Below are 13,372 nucleotides of genomic sequence, written 5' to 3' on the forward strand. Positions count from 1 at the left end.
AGACAGGTGACCAGTCAGCGTGGAGCCCTTACACTGACCCAGCAGCCTCGGAGTGACCCCAGGGACCCCCTCCTGGGCCTAGGATCCAGGTCGGGGGGGTGGAGACCTATGATATTTTGAGCAAACCTCTCCCCGAGGCTTCTGTGGGTGGAGGGCTCTAGAGCGCAGAGAGGGCGAGAGCACTGGCTGCCCACTTTCTCCCTCTGCCCGGAGCCCTGGGCGCTGCTGCTCTCTGCGGTGTGGGTTGTTCAGACTCAAACCCTGGTCCTCCTGCCTCTCAGCCTGTTGAGCTCCTCTTGCCCTAGATGGCTCTGCTATGGCACTGGTGACATTGGGGGTGGACCATTCTTAGTTGGGGAGAGGGTCCTGTCTGGCTTATTGTAGGATATTAAGCAGCATCCCTGAACTTTGTCCACTGGTACCAGGGGCACCCCCTTCAACCCCCAAATATGTCTCCAGATATGGCTTAATGTCCCCTGGGGGGCAAAGCCCCCACTAAGAACCCTGCTCTAAGATGAGTGCCTGCCTGCCCTGGGGCTGTGGAACCCCCTGGAGTCAGGTGGGGAAACTCACCTGGCGGCCAGGCTCTTCCACTCTGCGTCCAGGCCCTGCTGAGCTGGCTGCCCAGATGCAGGGTTCGGGGTGTTTGCTGGGTACAAGGGGTTCATAGCACACACCACGTGGACACACCAGGGTGGACGGGAGCTCAAAGGCCCAGCCACAGCACGGATACCACACAGCAGGGGTGGGGATGCCACAAGTCCTGGTGTAGCAAGCTGACCATAGGCTGAGACGACACTATGGGGACTCGGGGAGTTTCTGGGGCTGGCAGGTGTGGGGGTTCATGGGTCTGCCTCCATGAATTTCTCCAGCTCCCGGAGTCTCTTGACAAACTCCTGTGCCTCCCTGTTGGTGCGGCCCTCCAGCATCCTCAGTGTGGACCTCACTGCAGGCAGGAGGGCAGGGGCAGCGTCAGGCCCTGCCAGCCCTTAGACCTACCGTCCCCCTCGGACCCTTGCTCACCCTGGGCTCTGGGCCGGCGCAGGTGCAGGGTGATGGGCTGTCCAGCCCTCGTGCTACCCCCAACTTGGGGTCGCACGATGCCGCCAATGCTGCCCAAGCCAAGGGCTGCCTCCCCTTCAAAGTCGTTGGTGGACAGCCAGTCGTGGTCCATGACCGTGAACAGCACACAGGCACCAGGGCGGCGGCATGCCTCCGCTGGCACAGAACTGCAAGCAGAGGGCCATCACCAAAAGCCCTGTTCCCTGCTTGGCTGGGCGCTGGGCATGCGGGGGCAACACTCACAAGTAGAAGAGTTCGTCGTACACCGGGTGCAGTGTACGGCTTTTGACCTGGGTCCTCTGGCTGTGGACTAGCGGGAAGAGATGTGGCGGGCCCAGCTCCACGATTACGAAGGGGTCGCTCAGGCCTGTGGGGCAGGGATGTGAGCAGACTGCCACCATCCCACTGGCTTGACCCCACCTGCCCATGCCTCCGTCCCTCACCATTGGTGTCCAGGGGGAGCAGGTCAGCAGCATGCAGTACCTCCACCGCCAGCCGCTGCTCGGCCGCCTCATAGTAGCAGCGAACACTCAGGCGCCCGTACCGGTTCTGCCCCAGGGACCTCTGCAAAAAGGCCCTTGAGCCAGTGAGCCCAGCTCAAGGGCCCTGGGACAAGGCAGTGTGCCCACACCTGGGCTGCAAACCTGCTTGAGTTTGTCCAGGTAATACTGCTCGATGCACTCGCGGGTGGAGCACTTGTGTAGACGCAGCTCCTCCTCCAACTTCTGCAGGGGGAGGAGGGAAGAAGGTGGCCGCCAATTCCCCCAGCCCGCAGGCTCCTGAAGGCATGGCTGCTGCAGGGCAGCGGCCCAGGGCTAGGCCTCACCTTGTAGCTTCCGTCCTTCAGGTTCTCCAGGGGCAGACCCTGTCCATCCGCATGGAAGAAAGCAACCAGGGCCTAGGTCGGCCAGAAGGAAGAGGTGTCAGATTGTGTTGTGTGCTGGTGGCAATGGACCAAGACAGGTAGAGCCTTGAGTCTGAGTAGCACTGGGATCTTGGGAGCCCAGGGAAGAGCCACTTGTCACACTGAGGGGAGCAGCAGAAGCCCCCAAGAAGTTTGGGGAAACACTGATGCCTGAGGCCAGACAGCTGTCTTAACAGGTAGCCCAGGTGCTGACCCAAGTGTGCAGGCAGGGAGGAAATGCTGGCCTGGGACTCCCAGGGGAGGGGTTGTCCAAAGTGGGCAAACCAGGCATCCCAGCGTGGGGGGGGCAGCAGCCTTGTCCCCTGAGCCCGGCAGGGGAAGGGGCCCTCCACGAGGTCCTACCTCCAGTGTGAAGTGGAAGCGACTGCAGAAGTCGGCAGAGATGTCAAGGTTGGTGCCCAGCGCCTGCAGAATGGCCTGCAGGAGCAGCTCCCAGAGGGCCTCCAGCACCCTGCAGGGACACAGAATCTGTGACTGGACCCCAGTCTGCCCTACTCCACCCGGTCAAGGCCATACCTGTTCAGGTTCTCCTTCACCAGCAGGGCTTTCAGCAGGGCCAGCTTCTCATCCAGGTATTTCATGAGTGGGGCCACAGCCTGTGGGGAGGGTCCTCAGGGTCGGGCTGTACCTGGTCCCACCACGTACACACTTCCCACCACGCTGATCCCTCAGCTGGACAAGCACTCACCTCATCGTTCTGGATGGAGTCAGGTGAGAGGCTGATGTGCTGCACATACTTTCTGATGTCGCCCACCATCTGAGGGAGGGTGGTGCTCAGCACTAAGGGCAGTGGTGGCGCGGAGCGGGGAGTTGGGTCCCTACCCCACCTTCCTTGCCCACCTTGGAGGTCAGGTGCGCAGTTACAGTGCAGGCCTCCCGCTGCAGGTCCTCATCCAGGGTCTGTGTGCAGCCGAGCAGGGTGCGTGGGAGCCCTCCAGGGAGCCCTGAGGCCCCCTCTGGCCAAGCCAGGCCTCGGAGTGCCTGGCCAACAGCCCTGCGCAGGAGCTCCACATTGTTGAGGACCACGCAGAGCTGGAGAGATGTGCCAGACGTGGGGCAGGGCAGTGTTCCTGAGGTCATGTGGTGGCCCCACCTAGCCACCTGCCCCCAGCCACCTGCCTGCCAGACCACTCACTGGTTCACTCACTGCCTCTCCTGAGGCCCTGGGCTGAGTGTCCACCTTCTTCCGCAGCAGCTCAGTGTAGAAGACGGCAGCCTCACACAGGTCCTGGTAGGACACAGGGGCTTACTGTGGGCCATCTCCTCTGGCCTGCTGCCCCTCTGGGCCCTGACCTATTCTCGGGCTGTAGTTCCCACCTGGCTAAGCTGGGTGCCCAACACCTGGGCCTGGGCAGGGTCTGGCCATGCCAGGTAGGCCCACAGCTCCTGGATGTGGCTGAAACAGAGGCTTGCAGTGGCTGCGGAGCTGCTGTGCTTGGAGGAGTTGTCCACAGGCTCCAGCTGGGAGGGCAAGAAGAGGCCTGGGTTGGGCAGCACCTGGGATAGGTCCCAGTCCCCTTGGACTGGGTGCTTACTCACTGTGTCAACATCAACAGCTCCCTGAAGCCTCCATTTGGCCTGGTCCCTCAGCACCTGTAGCCAAAGCTTCACAGCAGGTAGGAACGGGACGTGGATGCTGGCCAGGGCCAGGGAGCGGCTGTCCCTGTGGCAGGAAGCTAGTCAAAGCAGGCCCAGCTGAGGCAGCCCGAGCTAGCATAGCATGGCCCAGGGTCCCCAGCCTAAAGAGCACCCAGGAGAGCCTCCAGCACAAGGCTCTTGGGCTTTTGTTCCAGAACCTTCCTAGAGGAAGCTAGAAAACACGTGGGGGAGGACAACAGGTGAGGGAGGGGAAGGGGGAGATAAGGTGGATTGGGCAGGGGGACAGGTGGAAGGAGGGGAACAGTTGCAGGGAGGGTGCAGGTGGGACAGGGGACAGGTGGGGGAGGAAGGAGGAAGTTGGTGCGATAGGACACCCACCTGCCCAGGATGCTGCTCCAAAAGCGCTGGATGTCTGCCAGGGACAGGTAGAGCTCGAAGAGCTGTGAGGCCACCTCGAGGGTCATTTTGAGGCTCAGCTCCTCTGTCAGTACCCACACCTCCTCAGCTACCTGCTCAGAAAGATGGAGTCAGGTTGCCAGCAACAAGGAAACCTAGGCCTCCTCCCAGCTGAGAAACCTCCCCACCCCAGCCCCGCCTCACCAGCCGCTCAAGCTGCCGGAAGGTGAGAGTGAAGAAGTCGATCTTGATGATGCTGCAAAGAACACATCTCAGACACCTGCTCACCCCTGTCCCCTGGCAGCCCTTGGGGCTGGGTGCCGGGGCAGCAGGAAGAGTTCTGAGTGCCACCTGTGGAAGAGGCTGGCATAGATGCTGTAGCAGGACTGCAGGTCCTCATAGATGGCGTCAACTAGCTCGACCAGCCCAGCAAGTCGCTGCAGCCCCGGCTGCAAGGAAGCACTGTTCACACCGATCTTTTGGCCTGCACCCATCCACCCATACCCGCCTCACAGCCACATCCTCTCTGAGCTGTACCTGCTCTCGAGGACTCTTAGCATTCAGGAGCCTGTCATACCACTCACGGTTGCCTCTCTGCAAGGGAAACCACCAAGGCAATGTGGTAGGTGGGAAGGAAGAAGGGCAAGGAAGGGCACAGGGCCTGGACTATAGCACGGCCAGGGCTGGTGGGTGGGGCGGGGGCTGGGCAGTTAGGCCAGCCCAGACTGCCAGACGCACTTTCAGGGCAGCAGCGATGTCCATGTTCAGCTCGGTCTCAAAGGGGCAGATTTCAAAGGAAGGCTGGAAGAGCTGCAGCTTGTCCAGGCACCTAGGTGAGGAGCCACAGCTGACTGCTAGCTGCCCCACCCGATCCCCTACCCCACCTTGTGCCAGCGGCTGTACCCACTTCAGCAGCAGCTCCAGGCGGTGTATGGCTGTGCTATTGGTGGCAGGGAAGTAGTCCCGGAGCTGGCGCAGTAGGCGCAGCGCGAATTCAGAAAAGGCAGAGAAGCTGTCAGCCAGGCTCTCCTCCTGCGGGTACAGGGCCCTTCATAGTTGACCTCAGGCCCTCCTCCACCAGGCGGGGCCAGCAGGTCAGCAAAGCTGTGCCTTGAGGAGCAGTTTCCAACCCCACAGTCCTCTTCCTTCTGGCCTTTCCAACCTCAACCTCCATAGCGCCCCCTGGTGGCACAGATGGCCTAGCCTTTGCACCACCTGCTGTTCCCCCTGCTGTTCCCCCTGTTCTGTCTCTGCAGTGCCCACTCTGTTGTTTACCAGCAGAAGTGCATGACCTTCTTTCCCAGCTCTAATGTCAGTATTGTCTACCCCTTGCTCTCTCCTACATCATGCAGTTTGTTTGTTTCCAACCTCCTACTGCCCTGGCGGGACATGAACCCAACAAGTAGAGGACTCTGCCCCTCACTATCTGCCCCAGCCTGAGCAGGCCCACAGCACACCCTCCGGGAATAACATTTTCAGGTCACACAATGAAGCCCACCTGCTCCTGAGGCAGCGAGGCCGCCTCCTCCCAGTGCGCCTGCATGTCCTCCAGAAGGCCCAGCAGATAGCCGTAGTCCAGGGTACAGGTCTGATGGTGGCGGCTGCTGACCTGCCAGTGTCTGTGGGGGCCCAGCCCAGAGCTAGGGCAGCGACTTGGGACGGAACTCCCATAACCCAGGAGACCCCCAAGCGCCCCGCCCACAAACGGGGAATGCCCCTGCTTATGCCCCGCCCACTAACTGCCCCCGCCCCGCCCTTCGCCATCAGTTCTGCGGACTCACAGCACCGCCAGCTGCAGCACAGACAAGTCGCTCTGCGCTCCGTGCAGGCACAACAAGGTAGCCGCAGGCCCGCTGAGCTCACCTCTCCAGCTGCTCGAGTTCGGCTGGGGGAGGGGCTGGGTGTGGGTGGTGGTGGGAGACAACCACCCCTCCTGCTCGTGATCCCCACCGCTGGCCCTCCCCACGCCGCCCCCAGCTGCCCCAGGGTCCCCAGGGCACCTCTACCTCGTCAGGTCGGTGCTCGAACTGCAGCAGACGGCTGAGCAGCAGCAAGTAGGACAGGAAGCCCGACCGTCCACGCTGGCTCATGCTCGTGTCCCTCTGGAACGCAGAGCCTGTCCTTACCAAGTCCCGGAGCCAGGGACTGGGGTGCAGGGCAGAGGTCCCCACAATCCCTCCCAGCTCCCCACCTGCGTGGTGATCAGCTTGAGCACCAGCTGGCAGTCTCCCTGCACACGGGAGGCGCTGGAACGTGGTTCCAGCTTGAACCATCGGTCCTCCCCAGCCACTGGCACCTCCTGTGGGAATGGGGTTCAGAATGGCGATTCCTATCTCATTTTCTCCCACACAGACGCTGTGGGACTGTGGGGAGAACAGAGGCCTCCATGCTTTCCATTGAATTGGGGCAACTAGCACAGAGTGAGCATTCAGGGGTACTGCATGGAGAGGCCCCAGGAGGCTGTTCTTCCCCTTCTCAGCGAGGGTCTCCCCCAGCTCATGAAGGATGGTAGACTTTGGGGGGATTACAGGACACAGCCACTGGCAGTATCCCAGGAAGGTGAGGCACCCACAAGCAAGTGTTCCGCGAGTGAAGCCTCTGCGCCCACTCACCCAGATGGGTATGTTGAGGCAGCCCAGGAAGTCGTCAGTGTGGTCCTCTGGGGGCCCAGCCCTCCCGTTTGCTCGGGCTGACTTGACAATCTGCTTGAAGTACCTGGGCATAGCAGGTGGGTGTCACACCTGTGATCCCCCGGGAGCAACCATCACTGGGGGGCACAGGGTCCCACCTGCTGTACCTGCTCATGCCCTTCAGGCCGATGACTTCATTCAGCTTCCTGCATGCTTCCACCAGGGACACGTCATCGTCATGGTCCCTGGGTGGTGGGGGCACCGGGCTTGTCTGGAGCCCAGCCTGGACCCATGTGTCGCCTCCCACCACCCTCAGACCGGAGGCGCCCATACCCCCTTTACCAGATGTCCAGATGCAGCTGGTCTGTGTGGACATCCTCAATCTCGCTACGAGGAAAATGGAGAGGTACCCATGAGGGTCTGAGGTGATCCTCTGCCCAGAGCTGGGGCAGGGACAATTCCAGGAGCCACAAGGAGGGGTCCATGACAGGCTGTGTGGCCATGGGGGCGTGATGCCTGTCTCTGATCCTTAGTTTTCTCCTCTGGGAAGTGGGCTCTAGGGCAGGCACTGACTGAGACCACATACAGCTGTGGCCCTCCGGTCACAGGCGCCTGCATGCAACCCCAGGACTGGATCTGGCACGGCCCGACCATCCTGCTGGGCGAGGGGCCTTACAAGAGGAAGTGCTCCTTCCAGACAGGGTTCAGGGTGCTGCTCTTGACCTCGGTGACCTGGATGCACTTAGCTGGCAGCGGACTGCCACGCTTGGCACCCTTGCGGAAGCTGAAGCGCTGCTCCTTGTGTGGGCCTGGCTCCCGTGGGGTGCCTGAGGCTGGCAGGATGCCCAGCATGCAGTATGGGTCACTGAAGCCTGGGACACAGCAAGTGCCTCAGTCCCCAACTCCAGGGGACTCAGTCCTCAGTCCTCCCGTCCATGATCCCCAGGTCTGGGTGCGGCTAACATCCCAGCTGGTCCTCACTCACCATTGGGGTCTTTGGCCAGCAGGTTCTTGGCACGCATGACGGACACTTTCAGAGCATATGTGGGGGCCTGTGGGCAGAGAGGTGCTGAGGGGCCTCTAGGAGTTTAGTGTGAACATAACAGGGCCCTTTCCCGTGCCCCCACTCAAGTCCCTGAACATGGGCACTGTGGCTGGTCAGCTCTGCACAAGCAAGTGGCAGCCTCACCTTGGCTTTCTTCACACACTCAATGGCCTCTGCATGCTGCTCGGGGCTGGTGCCGAACACCTGGAGAGGGCGGGCAGGTGTGAGGGCCCAGGGGGCCTCCAAGGTGAGGCTGGTCACCACCCTGGGGACCTCAGGCATGGCCCCAGCCAGGGATGCCTGACTGCAAATGTCACGGGTCGGGGAGCACACACAGGTGAAGTTGCAAGATGTGTCTACCCCTCCTTCTCCCCTTCTGTGTGCTGTGTGTCTGTCCATCCTTCTGGGTGGGCCTGCCAGACTAGACACATGTGTATGTGTTGTATGCGTGGGGTACATCTGTGTATGTTGTTCAGGTGACAGTGAGGTCAGCAGGTGGGGGAGGGAGTTAGGGGTGGGCAGTGGTCCTTCTCAGAGCACAGTGAGCAGGGCCGATTGGGCTCACCTGCTGTAGGTAGCTCAGCAGGGCCTCCTGGTTGTCCACCAGGTCAGGGCCCATGGTCCCCGCACGGTAAAGGACGGTGTACAAGGCTTCTTCGTAGAGCATCTCTACCTGTGGGTGGTGTGGGAAGCACGCCCTGAGTCCCTTGCCACCACACCGTTGTCTCCCCTCAGGTTCCTGTGGCCCACCCCAAGTCCAGGCCTCAGCCCTCAGCAGCCCCTGGCACTGGCAGAGCCCGCTCCCTGCCTCAGCGCCTTTGCACCTGCACAACCCCCCACTGGGGGCCCCTACGCATCCCTCACCTTGGCTCCCTGCTGCTTCCATGGGGAGCCGGCCACCCCCCCAGCCACCTTTGCTGTCTGCCAATTCCCGGACTCTGAACCTGGCACACAGTAGGTGCTCGCAGCCCCAGCCTAGGGTCAGAGCCCTGTCTATCTTACCTCTTCCTGGGTCAGCGCTCTCAGGCCGCGGTTGGGGTCCATGGGCTCAGAGGGAGCTGGTGAGCTGCTGCGCAGCAGGACCTAAGAGGGGAGAACTTGGGTGAGGGTCTCCGAAGGTGAGGATCCTGTGGCCGGCTGGATGGGGGTGGCCCAGAGAGGGAGTGAGTGGCGGGGGTGGAGGCTGGATGCAGAGGGGGCATGTGAGGAGGCCTGGCATAGGGCGCCCCACGTTACAAACAGCAGTGCCTGAGCCCTGACCTCACCTCAGGGCATGGCAGGCCCCGTCTGCCTTCCCCCTTCTTCAGGATGAGGCGCATCTGGGTGAAGAACTCCACACCATCCCCTGGTTTCCTGCCGAGAAAGGCCGGGCTCGGGGTCAGCAGACCCTCCCCAAAGCTCAGGGCTCACAGCACATGCGCCCCAGCTCAAGACCATCCATCCACCTGCCCCCGTGACCCAAGGCATGCCTCAGGGCACAGTGTGATGTCCACAGGGCACTCCACAGCCGTGGGTCCAGACCCTCCTAGGCTCCCTTTGGGCCATGGGGCACCCACCAGGCCCCCGTGGCGGGCTCCTGCGGATCAGTGCTGGTGCTCCCCGGTTCCCCCTCAGTCCTGCGGCGGAAGGACGGGCAGACCTGCACCTGCCTGAGCACACTGCTCTTGATCTCCATCAAGGTGGACATGGTGGCTGACCTGTGGGCAGAGATGGCGTGGCTTCCAGTCGTCTGCTTCTTCATTAGTTCAGCATTGCAACTCAGTCCCCAATGTGCGTGTTACATGCCGCAATGAGCAACTACTGAGTGATCTGTAAACCATCAGCAGCCACGAACCTAGGCAGAGCCTGCTGCAGGAGGAGGGGGCCCCCCTTCGAGAGCAACGGCTGGCACCGCCATGGCCACCAGAGGCCCCGGAGCCCACCCCTGACTCTGGACTCTGTAGGTGCCCAGGGGGCCACCAGGACTCCTGTCAAGTCACCTGTTCTACCTAAGTCATCAGCCTGGGCAGAAGGCTGCTGTCCTCTTCACTTGACGGTATCCCAATCTGCAAAATGGGAAGCCCCTGCAGGGTGGCCCTGGGGACGGGACAAAGCTGTAAGAAATGGTGAGGTGCCCTGCAAAGCCTGTGCCCCCGTTCCTGTGTGGCCAGGATGCACAGGAGGGGTCCCGGGGTTTTCACCCACCAAGCACAGCAGGGCCAGCGCCCCATCCTTACCACTTGGACTGCTGCCCAAAGCAGACCCTGTTCCCTGCAATTTTTGGGAACGAGAGCGTGGGGCAGGTCCTGCTCCTTCTGGAAGGTGCGGGGTATGGGGCCACAGACCCTTCTCCCTGTGCTGTCTTGCTCCAAGTGCCCCATGTTGAAATGGCAACTGAGACGCCATGCCGTGGAGCAGCCCAGGTGCCACAGCTAGCCCAGGAAGGGCCCCCTACCAAGACAGGAATGGAGCCCGGGCCCCACGGCCCCTGCCCATGCCCTCTCAAGCCAATTCAGTTTTGGTCATTCTGCTCTGTGTGCCAGAATCTGTGTGGGGGACAGGGCTTGGACTGGACAAGTCTGCAGCCCTGGGAGGGTCTGGAGACAGTGACCCCAGCAGCAGGCACCTCTGTGTGACAGGGACACCTTTTGTCTAGGCAACAGGGCCAGGCTTCCTCTGAGAAGCCTCACTGCTCCACTCCTTGCCGGCACTAGGCTCTCCTGCCCAGCCTGCCTGCGGCCGGGGAGTAGGCCTGGCTTGAGATGACACCTGCACGTCTCCTCCAGGAAGCTCACTGTTCTCTGCAGACCTCAGGAGGAAGGGTGGGATGAGAGCTAGGTCGCTGCCAGCCCCGGTCCTTCATGACCACCCCTTCCACTGCACTATCCAGCCAGACATTGCCTCTCCCTGGTCATGCACCAGCTGACCCTGTGCCCCCCTCACACTCCAGGGTATTCCCCTTGCTCCCCCTGAAAACTATCATGGAAAAGTGCGGACCCTCCGCCAGGCCACCTCTGCTTGCTCGGTGCACACCCCTCGGCTCTCTGCCCAGGCTTGCTGGCCTCTGGTGCACAGAACACAGCTTGCTGCCCTTGGAGCAGGACGGGGCCCCTGGACTGGCCGCCCGGGCCCCCCTTCCTTGTTGATGGGAACTTGTCCATGGATTGAGGGGGCCTCCAGGCCAGGCATATCTGCCTGGGCAGGGCCTGCTGCTATTTTTACTCGGCAAAATAAGAAATGGGGACTCAGCCAGATGGATCTACTAGTCCAGGCTTCATGGGCAGTTAGTGGCAGGAGTGCCAGGTGAGACCGCTTCTGCCCTGTATGCCCAGGCCATCGTCCCTGGGTGGGGCTACTGCTCAGGAATCATGCCCACATATGTGCAGTCTCTCAAGCATCTCCTGCCTGTTCCTTGGACTCTTAAGTGCTGCTGAGAGAGCTGGGGCCAGTGCACATGTAGCACCGGGTGGGGCCTAAATTGACTTGGTTGACCAAGCCAGGTCCCCGATTCAGCTGTGTCTGTCCGTTTGTCTCCTGGTGGTCCAGGGCTGCTGTTCTCAGTTTATACCCCCACCAGCTCAGGCCCTCCACCTCTAGACAGGAGAGGCAAGCAGCTTGTCTCCCTATAATTACCAGAAATGCGGCCCCACGTCTTTCAAACCTATCAGTGCCTGCCGCTGGGAGCCTTGCCCCAAAGATGGGGGCTCCGCAGCTTGGGCACACGCTGCCAGAAGCTGTGGCCCTGACAGCCAACTGTGAGGTCCCCAGGGGCTGGGCCTCACAGGCCCCTTCCCTCTCTCTAGCTGAGTGGAAGGAGCTGCTCCCACAGCAGCCCCCGAAGCCGGGAGAGCAGCCACTGCTTGAGCTGTTGCCAGGGCAACCGCCAGTGGCTGTGTCTGCATGTGACAGGGGCTACAGGGGCTCCACATCTCAGAGACAAACGTGATGCAGGAGCCCAGTGACCTGAGCTGCAGGGACGGAGAACAAAATGTGCAAGATGGGGGTGCAGCAGCCTCCCTGCATTTTCCACTGAACAGCTCACTGGATAATGCTCAGCCCTGGAGAGGGGTGGTGCTCTGTTCCCCTCATTGGGATGAGGAAACTGAGGCCCCGGGCTCGGGACACTGCCCAAGGCCACGAAGCCAGCAGGTGGATCGAGGTGGAGTCCAGGTTTCCCTGGTTCCTGTGTCCAAGCACTGAGCTCCTAGCACGTCCTGAGTCCTGGGGTCCAGTGGGCCAGCCTGCCTCCCTACTCCCTCAGCCCACTGCCGAGACAGCAGCAACAGAGGTGTTTGTGCACAGGTGTCTGGGACAGATGGCTCATCCCGAGTGCTCAGAAACTTCTTGGGTTCCCCTGGGAATCCTGCACTGCCTGGGCAGTTGATGGCCTCATGGCATCCAACAGCCTTGGCCCTGGGAGCCAGCCGGCACATCACCCCGAGCTGTCATCCACAGTGGGCCTGTGGCCATCCCTCCAGGAAGCTCTCGTGGGCTGCAGGGCCCCTCAGCTCACATGGGGCAGGAGCAAGCTGGGCACAGGGCTACAGGGGCCCTCCCTCTGTGTGATGGGCCCCCCTGGGGCCCCCTCCTGGGCCTGGGCAGCAACACAGAACACACCCTGCTAGTGCCCAGTCACCAACACCAGAATCACAGCTCCCATCGGTCCAACGAGCAAACGGAGGCCGGCCATGCCTGGCTCTGCCCGCAAGCCAAAATGGTCAGGTTGGCCTTGTCCCCTGGCTGTCCCCAAGGCCCAGGTCGAAAGGGAAATGACAACACTGCAAAATGGATGTCCCCATTGCACAGCCCAGGACTGGGGTGACTTCCAGAGCCAGGATTCGAACCCAGGGGTCTAGGCCAGGCTCTTTCCCACTAGCCTCTTGGATGGTTCTGAGGCAGGTGAGTCTGGGGCAGCTGAGCTGAACCCAAAAGCCAGATGAGTCTCCCTAGCCGGTGTCCCTGGTGGCCAGCAGGGCACCCTCAGAGGTAACACACACCTTCAGAGTGCTGGGACGCCCTTCTTACCGAAATTAGGTCCTCGGCAACTTGGGGGTGGGGGCCCACTGATGCTGCTGGGGGCGCAGCAGGGGGTCTAGCCCCACACGCTAGTTCTCCACGCCTTCTTCTTGGTCTTGTCTTCCCAGCCGGGCCCCGACCGGCCCGGCCCCCACTGGCCTCCACTGGCTCCCACTGGCCCTTCACTCCTTTTTGTTGATTTCTGGCTCCCATCCCTCCACAGCCTTGCTGACTTCCCAGGCAGTGCTGCCTTGCACAACCTGAGGGCAATGCCCATTGCAAACCCTGCTCCCTGGGAAGGGGCCTGGGAGTGTGAATTTTAACCAATTTCGTAGGTGTTCTTACAGCTCCATGGAGCCTGAGACCAGCTGTAAAGGGCTAGCTAGATGCTTCTGGAATGAACGCATGGAAAATGATTTAACCCCGGAAAGTTCGTTCTTCTTCGAGGCCCCCTCTTACCTGTCCTTACTCACCTGTCTCCACGCCACATTCCTCCCCCCACTTCTCTTACTGAGACCCTCCTTCCTGTCCCTGCTTTGATGTTCCCGACGGTGCTCCACATGGGAGCCGGGGCCTTCCAGTTCAGTAGGGGTCTTTCCCCCATTGGACGCAGGGGGGTCTGGGAAGTTCGGAAGAGCGTCAGGTGAGTATGGATATTTTTACCACCCCCCCAGACTCCTGGGGTAGGTGAAGAGGACAGGTGGGTTTTTCACTGACACG

At 61.4% G+C, this 13,372-nt stretch overlaps 1 protein-coding gene across 4 annotated transcripts; it reads right to left on the reverse strand.

The window, feature by feature from the left end:
* Positions 1 to 579: 579 nt before the first annotated feature.
* On the reverse strand, positions 580 to 9,344 carry BAIAP3 (BAI1 associated protein 3). 4 transcript variants are annotated; one of them, XM_045820777.1, is made up of 33 exons: positions 9,214 to 9,344; positions 8,923 to 9,010; positions 8,661 to 8,740; positions 8,223 to 8,262; positions 7,802 to 7,861; positions 7,598 to 7,664; positions 7,289 to 7,484; positions 6,955 to 6,999; positions 6,780 to 6,857; positions 6,595 to 6,697; positions 6,174 to 6,281; positions 5,989 to 6,084; positions 5,764 to 5,867; positions 5,481 to 5,601; positions 4,890 to 5,014; positions 4,721 to 4,811; positions 4,520 to 4,576; positions 4,334 to 4,431; positions 4,187 to 4,238; positions 3,965 to 4,095; positions 3,527 to 3,650; positions 3,305 to 3,448; positions 3,123 to 3,215; positions 2,828 to 3,019; positions 2,676 to 2,744; positions 2,504 to 2,583; positions 2,330 to 2,438; positions 1,889 to 1,960; positions 1,707 to 1,787; positions 1,506 to 1,626; positions 1,306 to 1,429; positions 1,024 to 1,229; positions 580 to 946 (listed from the first exon to the last, which is right to left on the reverse strand). In XM_045820777.1, the coding sequence occupies exons 1-33, from the start codon at positions 9,342 to 9,344 to the stop codon at positions 843 to 845; spliced, it is 3,390 nt and encodes a 1,129-aa protein (XP_045676733.1). In that variant the 3' UTR covers positions 580 to 842. The 4 variants fall into 4 exon arrangements, with proteins under 4 accessions (XP_045676733.1, XP_045676734.1, XP_045676732.1 ...); XM_045820778.1 differs by having other exon boundaries at positions 8,223 to 8,246; positions 8,660 to 8,740; XM_045820776.1 differs by having other exon boundaries at positions 8,223 to 8,330; positions 8,660 to 8,740.
* Between the last annotated feature and the right edge of the window lie 4,028 nt (positions 9,345 to 13,372).

The sequence above is a fragment of the Phyllostomus hastatus genome, unplaced genomic scaffold (assembly GCF_019186645.2).
Source record: "Phyllostomus hastatus isolate PE091 unplaced genomic scaffold, TTU_PhHast_1.1 phas_scaffold_442, whole genome shotgun sequence".
In the NCBI taxonomy this organism is placed as follows: domain Eukaryota; kingdom Metazoa; phylum Chordata; class Mammalia; order Chiroptera; family Phyllostomidae; genus Phyllostomus; species Phyllostomus hastatus.

Bases quoted from the DNA above. Each gene is read 5' to 3' on its own strand.
- BAIAP3 (XM_045820776.1), bottom strand. From the start codon at position 9,344: ATGTCCACCTTGATGGAGATCAAGAGCAGTGTGCTCAGGCAGGTGCAG. The intron at 6,282-6,594 runs GTGAGTGGGCGC...CCATTCCCACAG, and splicing joins GCCTCAACATACCCATCTGG to GAGGTGCCAGTGGCTGGGGA. The intron at 1,430-1,505 runs GTGAGGGACGGA...CCTGCCCCACAG, and splicing joins GCTCCCCCTGGACACCAATG to GCCTGAGCGACCCCTTCGTA.